Raw genomic sequence first — 17,632 nt, 5'->3', positions numbered from 1 at the left:
GCTGGACTTTCTGAGGACTTGCCTACAAAAGGCAGAAGAGATAAAGGACAAGAGCAAGGATGGAAGGATCAAGTGAGCGTTTTTTCAGGATGGGAAGACATGAGCATGTTATCATAGAGTAGTGAATAGGCCAGTAGATGGGGAGAAATTGAAAATAAGTGATAAAGTAGGGATGACAGAAAGAACAATCTGTTAGAGGAGACAAGATGGAAAAAGATTGCTTGAACAGGTAAAGAGATTTGGCTTGATAAGGAGTAATGTAGTTAAGTAAGGGCGAAGGAGATAGTACACTGGACCTAGAATCAGGAAGGCATCTTAGCTTACTTCAGAGCTCAGTGAAATGCATATGATCAGGGAATAACTTAATCTTAAACCTCCTGTCATTTTCCTCTACTTCTCTACCCTAGTTGTTAGGGCTTCTTTCTCTTTATATTAGCTTGTATTTACTTCTCTGATTATATGTTATATATTCCCAATGCAATATGAGCTCTTTGAGCATTAATTCATATTTTTCTTTGTATCCTCAATATCTAATTCATTATGTTTTAGGCATAGCTAATGGTTAATAAATGTGTAATAAATTAACTGAAGCTAAATAAATTATTCACTCTGGGTTCCCAACTGTAGTATTCTTCTTTAAAATATAATGGTTCTATATTTTTTATCTCATTAGAATTCTCAGAGCAGAGGTTGTATGATCACTTGATTTGTGTATTGAAAGTAGGGTTCTTTGGAGACTATTGGCTGGACTAGAGATCCTCATATATTTTTTCCAAGTCTAAAATTTAGTAATTATGTCACTTTTTGATTATTATATCTTTTCTTTCTCACATTAACGTTTTACTTTGAATACCTTTAACAATGTGAAGCATAATTCTACAACTTCCTGGAGTACATCGCAATGGAATTATACAATAATTTTGTGATTTGTAAAGTATTAAACTTTAAAATATATATATAATGGTTCTCTGGGGGAGAGCAAGTTTCTCGGGGAGGTTTTCTGGAGGTAGCCTTAGTTTCAGTTAAAAGTAATAATCATCCAAATGCAGCCAGGTGCTAAAAGTTCAAATCTTTTATTGTGTCCTTTAATATAGCCTGGTTAGTTTTCTTAGAAGCCTCTCTCCTTGGTTCCAAGAGCTCTTGCAGTTTTGTCCTTTGCTTCTGCCTCTGCTTTCTTCAGCCTCCAGCCAGCACAAAGGTGGAAGATGGAATGAATCTCTTGTCTCCTTGCCGGGGCTGGGGCAGCTTTCTGGAGAGCCTTTCAGACCAGCCTTGGTCTCAATGGGGGAAGTGCAGGAGGCTAGCCACCATTCCAAATATCTCCAGCCAGCACCAAGGTGAAAGTTGGAATGAATCTGACTCCATCTCCGAGTGGGCTTGTGGGCTTCCTCCCAGAGTGCTCCTCTCTGACCCCTGGCAATGTTCCGAAGTAACTAACTTGAAGCTCTAAGAGCTTCTATATATATGATCTCCCAAAGGTTGACTCCTCCTCCTTCTGGAGGCAGGGATTAAGGGAGGTGTGAATTCACAAAGTTACAAAGTTAACTTTGTGAATCTCCCATACTTGTGAACTCCAATGAGTACTTAAATACTTCTAGCTTATATGAGCTCTCTAAAGGTGTGAACACAAACATTGTATCAATTCCATTGAGTTAACACTAGGATTCTAACATCTCCCTTGAGTTATCACCTTGTTTCAAGTTGAATTAACACTGGGATTCCAACACCAACTACTATAAAAACAATGAAAATTGAATGGGAAAAAATGGGCAGCTTCTCTTTCTGTGGCCCTCCTCCACCATGTCTGTAATAGTAAAAATTCAAATATCACAATGTAGTTCTACTAATGGCTCCCCACTGGGCTTGATATATGTTTGCTGAACTCAAGCAGGCAACAATTGCAGTTATTCAGAGTGAATGATATATAACTTCAGTTAACCTATTTATTCACAGTGGAATAACAAAAAAAAACCCTAGTGGTTTTGTGGTTCTAGTGGCACAGGAAGAAGAAAGGATGATGAAAACCAGGCTGCTTTCATAAAGATGCAGAGCAGGAGAAGGAAGTCTAAGGCCATATGGTGGCAGTAAGGCACCTAGAAATCATCCAAACTCTCAGCTAACCTTGGAAGTGCCAGAGTGCTCTCTTCAGGTCCCAAAGAGCTTGCAAAGATAGAGATGGACATCTAATAGGTTTTAGGTAGAATAACAGGGTTCTTAAGAGAGACCCCAGTGATAGAACTGCCAAATTTTAATTGGGAAAACATTTTCTATATTTTCCCCCCTGAGGCAATTGAGGTTAAGTGACTTGCCCAAGGTCACAAAGCTAGGAAGTGTTAAGTGTCTGAGGCCATATTTAAACTGCGGTCTTCCTGACCTCAAGGCTGGTGTTCTATCCACTGCATGACCTAGCTGCTCCTCTACTCTCTAAAAGATTTAAAACAGCTTACAAAGTTAAATAAATGGAAAATAAGACTGGAAGAATCTATCCTTCCTAATGTTCTAGCTCTTGTGAGGCCATCTGCCATGATCAGGTTTTATCCCCAAGAGAGTGGTGAAACAGGCCTATTAAGAATATAAGTTTGGCAACAAAGAGTGATAGAAAATAACAAATAAATATAAATCTTGTTGATTTGAAACAACCATTCAATTCTAAAGATACCAAATAGCTATTCTTTTAAAAACCATTTTTTATGTGATGCAGTTTTATCAACCATTAAATTTCTTTGGAAATAAGAGACAGTATCTTAAAAGAAGAGAAATGGGACTTTTAGTGTGGCTGCTTCAGACCTGAGAACACTGACTTGATCCTTCCTGAGGAGACTATGCAATTGGATAATTTCCCCCTTGTGCCCTTCTACTCCAATGAAATAGTTTAAATAGCTTGCCACTGTGCAAAAGAACTAGATATTTGGAAATATGGACAGTTTGAGGGTTATTTCAGAGGCACCAAATAGAAAATCACATATGATCATTTGAGAGAATATGTAGAATATCAAGGCATTAAAAGGAAATTTTATATCTTTTCTAACAGAGGAGAAGCAGCACAACATTTTTCATGTAAGATAACTGACTTTTCCCCAGCTAAAAGTTTATTTAACAATTCCCCTCATCTTCTATCTTCATCTATAAAATGAGAATAAGACTTGCATTACCTACCTAACAGTTGCCATTAGCTCTGGTAAAAAATCATTTAAATGCGAGTGACTGTTATTAATATAGATGACAGTTTTACCTATGGCACAGCTTGCAAAGAATATAAAAATTGTTCCTAATGTAACAGAATGAGACCCAAGGCCATTTGTTATTGAGGGAATATGAAAAATGCTGAACTCCAAGGACTAATACTGATTGCCTAACTCTAGAACCAGTCCAGTTAACAGTACTCAATTCATCATCAGGAAATGGCACTGATCCTGACAATCAATAATTTGTTTCAAGAGGCCATGTTTTAAAAGTATTTTCTCATTGATTTTCTGGTTGCTAGAGCCAGTCTAAATCTATTGGACAAATAATCAAAGAATGCCAAACTTCAAGGGAGAGACTCTGAACTACCCTTTAGCGCATAACAGAGGAATGTTGATATTAAACCATGACAAGATTTTCATTATCTACATTTAGGTCTATTGAATCACTTAGTTGAATCCCTGAAAAACTAAAAGTCGTAACAATCATACACTGTTACATCTCTGATTACTGTCCCTATGTGGCCAAAGGGCAAGTCCCATGAGCTCAAATATTTATGATCAGAGTCAGAAATGGAATCCTGTTTTATTAGTACTTGACTCCATCCAGTAGAGCATCTACAAGGGAAGTAGGCCATGTAAATTCACATTTACTTATAACAAAAAAAGGAAGAAATTATATCATTCTTCTTTAATGCCTCTTCCAAAGAAACTGATAATGTTCCCACTTACCCTCCACATTGTTGTAGAAATGACACGAGTGAGTTGATACCTTCTTTCGACACACATGGATCTGGAAAATAAAATATATTTGTATACATATCTGAAGGACCAGTATGCCCAAAAGGCAAAAGAAGAGTTTTGTTATGGAAGATCTAAATGGCAAAAATCATCTCCAATGGACATCAGCTGGTTGAAGTGCTGTACTCCCAATTTTCTTTTTCCTTGTTCCAATAGACAGTTGCTAATGAGAATTTCTGCACAGGGTCAGAGGTTTATTCATCAGCAATCATTGGTTAGGAGACTGTTATGAGGAAGTGAATTCCCTATCATAGGGCACATACAGCAGAGTTTGGAAGACTCTTTGGCTACTGCTGAGGAGACTGTGGCTTCAGCAAGCAATTGAACTAGATAAAATTCTAAGGTCAGTTTTCTATGGACACTTCAGAGTCTATGATTCTAGAAATAACAACTTCTCCTGAGATACCTTCACATCACAGCACCAGAAAAACCTGAAGAGAAGTGATCATGGGTTTCTCACCTCAACCCTATCCAATTTCAAAAACTAGGAATAAAAATAGTAAAAGCTACTGAGATCTAGACCTGATCAGTAAGGATTAAATATTTATCTACTAGAATATACAAAAACAAAAATCAAGCAGTCTCAGCCCTCAAAAAATTTGCAACCTATCAAAAGAAACCTGAAGCATCAAAGTACGCAAAGTACACACAAGGTGATTTTAAGGAAGAGGCACCAATATCTTGAGGGATCAGGAAACCACACATAAAGAAGGTGACACCCAGGGTTTCTCCCTCCTCTATTATTGCAATTCCATAACCAAAAACTCTTCTATTTGATCATAATTTCTTATCATTCCCAATTCCCTTATATACCTTACTCTCCTAAACCTATTCTTCATCCTGACCAAATCCTCCAATCCCTCTGCCCCTCAGGAATTTCTCAGGTTCTTAATTCTACTTTGATTTTGTTTTCCTTTTTTCACAATATCAATACTGTTCTGTTCTATTTTGTATTTTAATCTATATTCTACTCCCAAATCTCTTTCCCTTTAAACTATGCCATTGTTGTCTTGCCAAGCATCATCTCCAGGTTATTTCTCCCCTATGTTGCTTCTGCAACATGTTCCCACGTGGTTGAATGGAGCTGGCAAAGAACCAGCTGGGTCCCCTACAAATTCAGGTCATCTTAATTCAATTGGACTTTTACTGCAGCAAAGCAATCCTTTAATTCCTCCCCATGTGATTCTCTATCTCACTCCTAAGGACCAGGAGAACTTTTTTTTTTTGACTGAGGCAATTGAGGGTCAGTGACTTCACTAGAGTCACACAGCTAGGAAGTGTTAAGTATCTGAGACCAGATTTGAACTCAGGTCCTCCTGACTTCAGGGCTGGTGCTCTATCCACTGTGCTACCTAGCTGCCCCCAGGCAAACTTTTTTGCCTCAAACATATTGTATCACTTTTCCACACTTTCTTCCCAACTTCCCCCACCAACCTCCAAATCTTAGGTAAGAATTTCACTTCATACTTTACTGAGAAAATAAGAGACCATTAGTTTGAGGTTCTTCTCTCCATCTCTTCATATCAAAACTGTTTGACATCATCCTCCATTTTCTCCTTTATTCCAATTTCTGATGATTGATGGTCCTTTTTTCTTGCCAGTCAACGCTACCACATGTGCACTTGATCCTATTCTCTTCTGACATCTCTAGAGCCCTTAAACATCACCCTCCCACTAATCTTCAAATCTCTCCCTCTCTGCTGGTTCCTTTCTACTGCCTGTATACACAGCTGAGTCTTCCCATTTTTAAAAAGCCTTCACTATATCTAATCACCCACTGAAGCTACCATCGCACTTACTCTTTACCCTTTCTTGGCCAAACTACAAGAAATGTCTACTAGTGATAGTTATAGCCTATGCTTCCGCTATCACTTCCTTCCTCAACCTTTGAAATCTGGCTTCTGATGTTATCAGTTCACTAATGCTAATTTATCTCTACAGTGGCCAGATCTACAAGATCTGATGGTCTTCTCTCCAGCAAGATTCTTTTTGACCTCTCTATAGTATTTCACACTGAGGATCCTTTCCTCCTGAATACCCTTCTTTGAATTGTCACAACACTCTCTCTTAAGTTTCCCTGACTGTCCTTCTCAATCAATATAATTTGCTGAATTATCATTCATGTCCCACTAATTGTGGGTATACTCCAAATTCTCTGGCCCGTTTCTTTTCTTTTCCCTTCTTCTTTGGTCTCCCCTCCTATTTCTTCTGTCGTAGTCTCTTCCTTGATGATCACATAAATTCCCATGAATTTACCATCTCTTTAAAAGTGATTTCCAGATCTACACATCCAGCCTAAATCTCTCTCCAGAGCTCCAGGCCCTAAACAATAACTGCCTAATGGATAATTCAAAATAGATGGCCTAAGTAATGAATTGAACCCCACTAAAAGAACTCTGGGAAATGAGTATGAACTACTACATAGAATTCCCAATTCCTCTATTTTTGGCCCCTGGCATTTTTAATTTCCTTCACAGGTTAATTGTACACTATTTCAAAGTCTGATTCTTTTTGTACAGCAAAATAACTATATGGACATGTATACATATGTTGTATTTAACTTATACTTTAACATATTTAACATGTATTGGCCAACCTATCATCTGGGGGAGGGAGTGAAAGAAAGGAGGGGGAAAACTGGAACAAAAGGTTTTGCAATTCTCAATGCTGAAAAATTACCCATGCATATATCTTGTAAATAAAAAGCTACAATAATAAAAAAAAAAAAGAAAAAGAAAAAAAATAGATGGCCTATAGATATCTCTAGCTCAATATATCCAAAACAGAACTCATCATTTTTTCTCTTCAAATTCACCCTTTCCCCAAATTTCCCCCATTTTTGTCTATTTTTGTCATCCATTCAGTTTCCAATATTCACAACCTCAGCATTATCCCTGACTCCTCACTCTTCTTCATCCCACATTATCATATTTCTAAATTTCATTGTTTCTATTTCACATCTCTGCCCTTCTCACTATTCACACAGATAACACTGTAGTTCAATCCTTTAACTTTAAAAAAAAAAAACTTAAATACTTATTTAACATTCATTTTTTTAAAATTTGAGGTTCCAAATTCTCTCTTCCTCCAGCTACACGCCCACCCATTGAGTTTTTTTAAACAGTGGATTTTTTTTTTTTTTTGCTTCACTAACTCTTAACTGAATTATCATAATGGCCACCTAATAAGGCTTCCTGCCATAATTCTTTCCTCACTTCATGTTAACCTCCCGAGCAGCCAAAGTGACCTTCCTTGAGCACAGGTCTGACCATGTCATTTCTCCCCTCCATAACCTTTAGCAGGTATCCACTGCCTCTAGGATCAAACATAAATGCTGTTGTTGGGTTTTTAAAGCCTTTTGCAACCTGGCACCAATCTGCCTTTCCAGATTTATTATATGTACACTACACCTCTCTTTCTATACTCTATACAGTCCAACCAAACCTATGTTATTGTTTCCTCACACACAGCATTCCATTGTATATTCCCATGGCCACCCTCTTTGCCTGGAATTACACTCTTTTCTCCTTACTCTTAGAATAATTTTTTTCCTTTAAAATTCTGCTTGACTGAGAAACTTCTATACCAAAGCCTTCCTCACCTACCCCAATTATTAGTGCCTTCTAATTACTTTTTTTTCTTTTGAGTATATTTAGATATGTATAGATTGTCTTCCCCAAAAGAATATAAGCTCTTAAGAATAAAGACAGGCTTTTTGGTGGGATTTTTTGGTGTATCTCCAATGCCTAATATGGTACTTGGCACATAACAGGTATTCAATAAATGCTTACCAACTGATAAAGTGAATAAAATAGGTTGGAATCAGTTCATGAAAAGCTTTAAATGCCAAACAGAAGAGTTTGTACTTGATCTCAGAAGCAATAAATTGGAAATAGCTGCAATTTATTAAGGGAGGGGAGAAATCCTGTCAGACCTGTCCTTCAGAAAAAATTGCTTTGGAAGCTGGCTGGAAGATGGAAATGAGAGAGGAGTGATTTTCTTCTTTGGCAGCTAAGTTGAGGGGAACACTACTGAGCAGAAGAATAAAAGAAAGTCCCCAATATGCATTTTAAAAGAATGGCTGAATTCTTTTTTTTTTTAAATAACTTTTTATTGATAGAACTCATGCCAGGGTAATTTTTTACAGCATTATCCCTTGCATTCACTTCTGTTCTAATTTTTCCCCTCCCTCCCTCCACCCCCTCCCCCAGACGGCAAGCAATCCTTTACATGTTGAGCAGGTTACAGTATATCCTGGATACAATATATGTGTGCAGAACCAAACAGTTTTCTTGTTGCACAGGGAGAATTGAATTCAGAAGGTATAAATAATCTGGGAAGAAAAATAAAAATGCAAGCAAGGAACTGCTGAATTCTTGATGAGTTGCAAGCAAATGAAAAGGGCATATAAAACGGAAGGGCTTGAAGACTCAGAAAGTCAAACATAGAGAATGCCAAGTTCCTACCTGTATGTGGTTACTTTCTATCTTCCTCACTTCAGGGTTGATGCACAGTTGTTCTCTAGAGCCCAGTACACACACCTTTGGTCTATTTAAAAATAATGCATATTTAGTTAGAAAAAAGAAGAAAGTCCATAAAACACATGGCTCAGACAGAAATTGGACACATGCAGAATTAAGATAAGCAAGAAGAGAAAGTACAATGCATTGGACACATGCAGAGAATAGACATAGAGAGGCCAGCAAGCTATAAAGGTATAGAAGGAAGACAAAAAGAAGCAGAAATGGGCAGTATGGCTTTGAAAGTCTTAGGCTGAATTTACTAGGTACTTAAAAAGAAAAGCAAACTCTTCATAAGAGAGATATGAAGCTGCAAGTACAGTACATTTTTTTGTACTACAATGCATTAAAAAAGCCAATTTAATATAATGTTTGATAAGTTCTGAATAAAAATTTTTAATGTTTTTAAAAGTTATATTGGAATGGTTATTATTTACAAGCAATCACTGAGTAGACTTTTTCTATCTTAAATGGGTCACCCTAAATCTTCAATTAATCCAAATAATTTTGTTAAAGGAAGAAGAGTCAGTTGGGTATATTGGAAAGATTTCTTAAGCTGAGTAGAGGGAGGTGAGGAAGCAAAAAGGAAAACATTATAATTCAAGAGTCACACAATAATGGCCTTACTTTAAGTCTAATAAGAGGAAGGAGATCAAAGACAGATAAATGAATCTTCCTTTGTGAGTTCTAATCAAAATCTCTACCATATCTTCATTTAATAATCTTTGCAGATAGCTTTTCCCTCAAGTCCTCAGAGTACAACAGACTTATTCTGCTTCAAGTGATGGAGTCAGAGAACTACAAGCAAGATTGGGATCATAGAGGAATGCAAAGGATGTTGTTGTTTGTCCTTCCTTCTCTAAGAAGAGGTGATATTCATGGCATGTAAGTGAGTAGGATTTAAGAGAAGATGAGCTGTGCAAAGTCACCAGCTTCATTTTCTCCTCCAGAGTCATCTCGGTCTAGTGACAAGATAGAGATCAAAATGATTGGAGATCCTGGAAGCAGTGGAAGACCTTGGCCTTTTTAAACTAAGGTCTTCACCAGATCTCAGCTTGAACATGCATGTTGAAATGTGATCTAAATATCTGAGTTCCTATTTACTCCTAATATGAGAAAATGTTTTGAAATATAATGCCAGGCAGTAATCTTGGCTCCAAACTTTCAACCCATTAAAGAAAATAAGGGTAGCTAGATTAGGCTATTCCTCTAATTCACAGGAGATGAATTAAGATAAGCAAGAAGAGAAAGTACAATGCATACAATCCCAAAACAAAATTATTTCTCAAAAGAAAATGGCATGCAATGCTGAATTTAAAAACATTAAAAATTCCTTTATCTCTGGGAACTAATTATAATGCTTTAGTTCTTTAGACAGTAAGACCTTCTTCTCTCCTACAAAAGTCTGTTTTTATCATATACCTACCTGTAAGTGGTGCTTCTTAACTCACTAATGACCTGAGAAAGCTGAGAATGGGTTCTGGAGGCATAAATGATCTTCGGAATATCTGTATAGTAGGCTGACAAATTGTGGAATTGAAGCAGAGGATGCAAAAATAAAATAATTACATGAGGAATAGCCTAAGACAACATTTTTATTTTATTTTATTATTTTTTATTTAGCAAAATTGGCATTCAAATAACAACTCCCTCCCCCCATAGCCAGTGGAGAATTTTACAACCTAAGATAATCTACTAGAAATGAAATAAGTAGATTCATTGCCATAAAAGAAATGGTTCTAACCCCAGGTTTAAATTCAGAAAGGGTAGTGAGAAATGAGACAGTCACAAATATTCTCATATTCCTTTTATTCAAAAAATAAAGGCAGTAAGGTAGTGGTGGTGAAATAATTATATATTGTCCCTGAAGTCAGGAGGACCTGAATTCAAAGGATAGAAAATGAGAGAACAAGCATCTCAGTCTTGAATCTCGTTCATTTCTTCTCTAGCCTGGGCTATCAGATGTCAGAAGGTAGTGGAGAAAAGAGGAGGTTGTACCTGTGGTATCTCCATCTGTGGCAGCATTCCCCCATGATGACATTGGTCTATCAGGAAAGAGTTCCACCCCTTGCATCCTTTCAGCAATCTTTCGGGCAGTGATTGTGTCTTTAAAGTGCTCCCGCCAAGCCAGAGTTGTACAAAGAAGGCAAAGTGTCTTCCCTGTTCCCGTAGGGCTCTCAAGAATTCCATTCACCTTCTGAAGATCAGGGAAATGAAAGACAAAACAGCCAAGTCAAGGGGCTACATTGATCCTTTATTAGCCACAAAAGTTCAGCAGAACTAGATTAGTATCTGAATCACTCAATAACTCATACTCATGACACTTAAAGGTTTACAAAACACATTCCTCACAATAGCCCTAATAGGTATTCATTTTACAAATGAAATTCAGGTTAGGTGAGGTTGGGTGACTTGTCCATAGTCACATAAGTATCTTGGAAGAATAGGAAGCCAAGGCTTAAAACCAAATTCACTATTTTTTCACTACAGCATGTTGTCTATGAACTTTGGGCTTCTTGGAGCTGTAAGCATTTCCTCTACTAGCCATAGCAGTGATAGTTTTGCTACCTAGACCAGAAAAACTTCCCTGAGCTGATAAAAAGTGAAATGTACTGTGTACAAAGTAACAGCAATATTGTAAGGTGATCAATTGTGAATGATATAACTGTTCTCAGCAATACAATGATCCAAAACAACTCTGAAGGACTGATAGTAAAAAATCTATCCCCATACAGAGAAAGAACTGATGATGTCTTGATGGAGAATGAAGCACACTTTTACTTAAATTTTATTTTCCTTAAGGGTTTTGTTTTGTTTTTTTTTGTCTAAAGTTTTCTTTCGCAACATGACTATTATGGAAATGTTTTGCATGACTATACATGTATAACCTATATTGAATTGTTTGCTTTCTTTCAATAAGGGTTGGGATGGGGGAGAAAGAAAAGAATCTGCAACTCAAAATTTTAAAAACAAATGTTAAAATAAAATTTTTACATGTAACTGGAAAAATAAAAAACCACAAAATTTAAGGAAAAAAAGAAAAGAAGCTCTTCAAGAGCAAAGGACTGTTGTTACTTATGTATTTGTACTTATCCACAATGCTTGATGCTAAGTAAACAATAAATGTTATTATTTACGCAATTCATGATTCAGGACTAGAAAGAAAATCCTGAGTAAACAATTTAAGTTGAAACTCTCAATCTAGTTCCACAAACCACAACTTAACTTGGTTTTAACATTTTAACTTTTTTTTTTTCACTGAATTACTAATATGTGATAGTATATTTTAGCTCAAAATTAACAGCAAAATAAGTTTACTGGGGAATCCTTAAATTACAAATAATTTTGCAATTCTGAATTTAGGTTTTCAAAAAATTGTCTTGTCTGAAAGCCTAAATATAAATCTCCTATGTGAATGCTTTTAATCGTTATGTTCAATGAGAAGCTAATAATACAGCTCTGCAAAATCTGTGAACTTAGCTGGTTTGAAATATATCCAAGTTTGTTAGAAAAAACCCAGCTGACCAGACTAAAACATAGACAAGATGTGAACAGCACACAGAAATCTCAGCTCCAGCATCATAACCAGAATTATGGAATTATGGAAAAGGAATATTTCAAAATCTGTCCAAAATTACATGTTTAGTTTTTAAACTGCTTTCTTTCCCCTCCCAATCCCCCATTTCTTTTTGAATCTGTCCTATAAAGATGGTTCAATAAGTTAAGGATAAGGATGGAAGTATTTGAAAAGAAATATGAAATTTTTTTTAAAGTTTCAGTGAAAAATAGGATAAAATTAAAAATAAATAAGAACAAATAGTCAAAGATAGCCAATACATACTACAAAATACAAAGGAGAGAAAAGACAGGAATAAATACTTGTTGAACTGAATTTAATGGCAAGAATACAGAAAATACTATCTTGATTGCACTTTAAAATAAGAAGGGGGGAAATGAAATATAGAAGAAAGCAGAGAAGAGTTGAAAAAAATGGACCTTCCATCTTATAGATTGAATGAGTCATTACAGAAGTGGGGATTTGGGATAGGTCTAGATGAACTTCTGAGGTTCTTTCTAGTTACAGAATTAAGATCCTATGACTGCAAGTGTGAAATAATGCACATCCACAGGACTGTTGTGTTGATAGGTTTTATTGAAGCAGTTTTTTTCCCTCTTTGTTTACAAGAGAATTAACTCACTGGGCAGGGAAAGGAAAGGGAAGAAAGATACATTTTGAAATAAAGGGGATGTAAAAACAACAAAAGAAAACGAGAAAAATAAATTTTAAAATGAGAGTGAAGGGGAACCAAACTGGCAACTCTTCTAACTGATCAAGCACTTCTCCTTTGTCATTCCGATATTCTGGGCTTGAGATTTTGCATTTTAAAATAAACTTACATAAGGAGAAAAGGAAGAAACAAATATGTAAAACGTAAATAACAAATCAGGTAGTTTTAGAATCATAGCTTTAACAAGACCTTGTGACTCAAAGAAAAATTCTAAGAGACGTCTTACCTTCTGTAGGCACTCCAAGACTTTAGCCATATAATCTTCTTGACATTTGTATGGTTGGAAAGGAAAATCCACTGTAACTCCATTTAATGTTATCTTGGGCATATTTACCTGTTTTCAAGACAATTGCCAAATTTCCTGAAATTTTATAAATTATTAAAATAAAAATCCATGAAATTATTCCAGACTTCTGATTATTTCAGTTCACATTGATGAAAGCAGTTATGAAATTTTTGTAAACAATAATGACAATAACTTGAATTTGCTAACATCCTCTAGGTGTAAGATATTCAAAGCATTCTATGTTTTGTTTTTGTTTTTTTTTTTGTTTTTGGCGGTTGGATGCGTCCCAAAGAGCAGAGAAATAATAGTTAGAATTTACAATTACATTAAGATTTTTGCATTTAGGGTTTGAAATGTTTTCCTCACAATTCTGAGACCGGGTGTATACGTTAATATGATCCCTCTTTTACAGATGAGAAATTGATTTGTCCAAAATCAACCATTAATAAATAGCAGAGGTGGAATGTGAGATCTCCCGAATCCAAATGAGACATTCTTTGACTACTATTGCGCTATCTCCAGGTCATAAGTGAAAAACACTAGCAATCAGAGACCTGACTTGGGCAGTGTGGTGCACTGGAAAAATGGGCTGGAACTGTGGTCACAGAGCAGGGACTTAAATCCTATTCTGCTACTTACTTCCCAATTGACCACCCACAAAATGTTCTACAAAAACTGCGGAGGGGGAGGCGGGGTTAACATTCTATGACCTCCAAGGTTTCTTACACCTCCAGCCTAGGATCTCCAGCTCTTTGCTGACGGTGTTACATAAAAGTTCAAACATAACTTAAACCACACCCGGCCGATCTTTAAAACATCAAACGTTCCACTTAACTGAAGCCATTCACTCGGGGGGTTAACTGGGGATTTCGACTTGTTCTGCTAGGTTCAAGAAGAAAGAACTAAGATCTTAGGAGACCTCTTAGGAGAGCAGAATGCCTGGGGGAAACTCCTTTTTCAAACTAGCCACCAGTTACACTGGGGGCTCCCAAGTTCTGAGGTGATTTCGTTTTAGTATTAGCATCTCCAGAAAATACCACAGTCCCACAGTCTTTATCACTCAATGCTTTTTCAGTCTTGTAGAGGCAGATTTAAGTCTTCAAGAAAAATAACAATTAAAACTGCTCCAAAAGGCCGACTAAGGGAGGGGTCAGTGAGGTTCTTCCCCACCCCACCCCCACTTTTAAAGCACTCCAGAAGCAGAATCCCAGATCACATTTATTGCAGCGGGCCTTTCTTTTTAGAAGAACAACTTTGCCCTGGGAACTATTACATTCTGCCAGCTGAGATTTTGTGATTTTGTAACTACTGCGGTGTTCATATTCGTAGGGAAAGGGGGGCAGTGGCGGGAAGAAGGGGAGGAGGGAAAAAGGGGGTTAAAAAGGAAGCAAAGAATAGGAAAGACCCAAGCTGGCAGCTGTGCCCCTGGAAGCTTGCAGTAAAACACAAGCATCCTTCCCATCAAGCGCAGCGGGAAGCCAGACACCGCGTTGCCTGCTGGGAGATGTAGTTCTTTCTAAAGAACATCCTTCTAGTTCCAGAAACCATTACTTCTCCCTTGACGTTTAACAGAACCACTGAGTAGACATGAATGAAAAGACGGTTCTCAAGGAATACTCACCAGGCCTTTTCACAAGATCTCTCCCTGTCTCTCTCGGTGCTCCTCGGTGTCCCAATTTGCACTTTCCCGGGCAGCAGAGAATCATTGGCGTAAGTTGTCACGTGGTACTTACGTCACGTCCCAGGTCCGAAACCGCTTCCTTCTTCCCGTGATGCTTGGGTGTGTGTGTGTGTGGTGGTTTGCTAAGTTTCTGTTGCTGCGGAGGAATGGGGTCCAATCCTTTTCCCCTTGGTTTTAGGAGCTGTTTACTCCTCTTTTTCTCCCCTTCCCCCCAATCTCGCAAAATAAGCGTTTACATAAGCAAGGGAGAGCACATCAAAGGGTATAAAACCCATAATCTCTTCCATAGCGATTCTTTTTTTTTTAAGTATATAAAAAATTCAGCCCGTTATTTTAATAACTAGCTTTGCCTTGCCTGTTCTTCCTTCTGGTTTACTTTGTATTCTGTGAACCTTTAAAATTGCTTAAATAATTTTTTTTTACATCAGCATCACTGCTCACCAACCCTTCCCCCCAATTAAAAGCAGGAAAAAAAAAACAACTCTCCTAATAAGTAAATATTAGGTCGGGCATAGTGACCTTTTCACTTCCTAAACCTTGAGTCCATCAACCACACTGTCAGGTTCATCATAAGATTTCTGTATTTATAGTTGGTCATTTGCTTTTATCAGAGTTCCTAAATAGCTTTCAAATATTTTTCTTTAAAATTTGTCAGGGTATAAATTGTCCTACTGGTTGTCTCAGGTCACTATCAGTTCCTATTTCCCAAGTTTTCCTCATTTCTTACACTATAATGTTCCATTACATTCATAAACCACAATTTATTCTGTCATTCCCCAGTTGGTGGAAATCCCTTGGATTCAAGTTATTTTGTTTTTTCTTTAAATTACCCCCTTGAAGATCAGGAAGTTCGTTTTGCTTGTATCTGTTCTTTCCTTTATCCCCATTTGTTTTCCTGTTTAAAAAGGTACGAAGATAACCACGGATATTGGAGGGGATGTGGGAAAACTGGGACACTTTACATTGTTGGTGGTATTGTGAACTGATTCAGCCATTCTGGAGAGCAATTTGGAACTATCCCTCCAAGGGCTATCAAACTGCATACCCTTTGATCTAGCAGTGCTTCTATTGGGCTTGTATCCTAAAGAGATCATAAAGGAGGGAAAGGGACCCACATGTGCAAAAATGTTTGTGGCAGCCCTTTGTGTAGTGGCAAAAAACTGGAAATTGAGTGGATGCCCATCAGTTGGGGAATGCCTGAACAAGTTATGGTATGTGAATGTTATAGAATATTATTGTTCTATAAGAAATGACCAGCGGAAAGAATACAGAGAGGCCTGGAGAGATGTACATGAACTGATGCTGAGTGAAATGAGCAGAACCAGGAGACCATTGTACATGGTAACAACAAAATTATATGACAATCAATTCTGATGGAGATGGCTCTTGTCAACAATGGTCTTATGATAAAGAAAGCCATCTGCACCCAGATTCAGGCCAGTTCCAATGGTCTTATGATGAAGAATGCTATCTGCACTCAGAGAGAGGACAATGGGAACTGAATATGGACCACAACATAGTATTTTCACTCTGTTTCCTTTCATTTTGTTTTCTTATTTTTTTCCTTTCTGATTTGATTTTTGTTGTGAATCATGATATTTGTGGAAATATGTATAGAGGAATTGCACGTGTTTAACATATATTGGATTACTTGGAAGGAGTAGAGGAAGGGAGGGAAAAAATTAGAATAGGGTTTTATAGGAGTAAATGTCAAAAATTATACATTTATATATTTTGAAAATAAAAAGCTATAAGTTAAAAATAAATTTTAAAAAATTGGGACACTACTTCTACTAGCTTTTTCCCACCAACTTATTCAGCCATTCCCCAATTGAAAAGCATCCCCTCAATTTCCAATTCTTTGCCTCCATAAAAGAGCTGCTATAAATATTTTTTATAAGTATACATCTTTTCCCTTTTTGTTTTTTATCTCTTCTGAGATACAGATGTACCTACTAGTGGTATTGCTAGATCAAAGGGTATGTATAATTTTATAGCCTTTTGGACATAGTTCCAAATTGCTTTACAAAATGGTTGAATCAGTTCACAAGTCCACCAACAGTGAACTAATGTCTCAGTTTCCCCACATTCCCTCCATCATTTGTCATTTTCCTGTTCTGTCCTATTAGCCAATCCAATAGGTATGTAGTAAAACTTTAGAATTGTTGTAATTTGCATCTCTCCAATCAGTAGTAAGAACATTTTTTCATATGGCTATAGATATCTATGATAACTTCATCTGAAAATTGATCGTTTTTTGATCCTTTATCAATTGAGAAATGGCTCTTATTCTTATAAATTTGTATTAGTTATTTATATGTTTGCGAAATGATGCCTTTATCAGAGAAATTTGCTTCAAATTTTTTTTCACGATCTTGTTGACTATATTCCCCCTAGTTTATTCTATTCTTTCTCTCCTTTTACCTTCTTCCCTTTCCAAAAATGTTTTGCTTCTGACTACTCCCTCTCCTAATTTGCCCTCTTTTCTATTCCTCTCCTTTTCCCTTTCCCTTTCTACTTTCTTATAGGGTAAGATAGATTTTTGATGAGAATAAAGTTCACTCACTCTCCCTCACTTTCCTCCTCTATCCTTCCACTTTAAAAGCTTTTTCTTGCCTCTTTTATATGTGATAATTTCCCCCTTCTACCTCTCCTTTTCTCTTTGTCCCAGTACATTCCTCTCTCACCCTTAATTTTTTAAAGATATCATTCCTTCACATTCAACTAATACCTGCACCCTCTGTCTATATATACTCCTTCTAACTGTACTGACAATGAGAAAGTTCTTATAAATGACAAGTATCATCTTCCCATATAAGAATGTAAACAGTTTAACCTTATTAATCTCTTATCATAGATATTGGCTTGGGATA

The 17,632-nt window shown here is 36.8% G+C and overlaps 1 protein-coding gene across 4 annotated transcripts in view; it reads right to left on the bottom strand.

The window, feature by feature from the left end:
* Positions 1-14,787, bottom strand: part of RTEL1 (regulator of telomere elongation helicase 1) — a 98,924-nt gene extending 84,137 nt beyond the window's left edge. For 3 of the 4 annotated variants that reach the window (XM_051976768.1, XM_051976771.1, XM_051976770.1), the window contains exons 1-6: positions 14,700-14,787; positions 13,019-13,153; positions 10,502-10,700; positions 9,930-10,023; positions 8,450-8,531; positions 3,915-3,975 (exon numbers count right to left, since the gene is read on the bottom strand). In XM_051976768.1, the coding sequence (XP_051832728.1) occupies positions 3,915-3,975; positions 8,450-8,531; positions 9,930-10,023; positions 10,502-10,700; positions 13,019-13,120 (538 nt within the window). In that variant the 5' untranslated portion in view covers positions 13,121-13,153; positions 14,700-14,787. The remainder of the gene's footprint in view (positions 1-3,914; positions 3,976-8,449; positions 8,532-9,929; positions 10,024-10,501; positions 10,701-13,018; positions 13,154-14,699) is intronic. The other variant, XM_051976769.1, reaches the window with a different exon arrangement.
* Positions 14,788-17,632: the final 2,845 nt, after the last annotated feature.

Source organism: Antechinus flavipes, chromosome 2 (assembly GCF_016432865.1).
Source record: "Antechinus flavipes isolate AdamAnt ecotype Samford, QLD, Australia chromosome 2, AdamAnt_v2, whole genome shotgun sequence".
NCBI classification, from domain to species: domain Eukaryota; kingdom Metazoa; phylum Chordata; class Mammalia; order Dasyuromorphia; family Dasyuridae; genus Antechinus; species Antechinus flavipes.
Note: the sequence above shows the minus strand (reverse complement) of the source record. Positions and strands in the feature narration are given on the sequence as shown.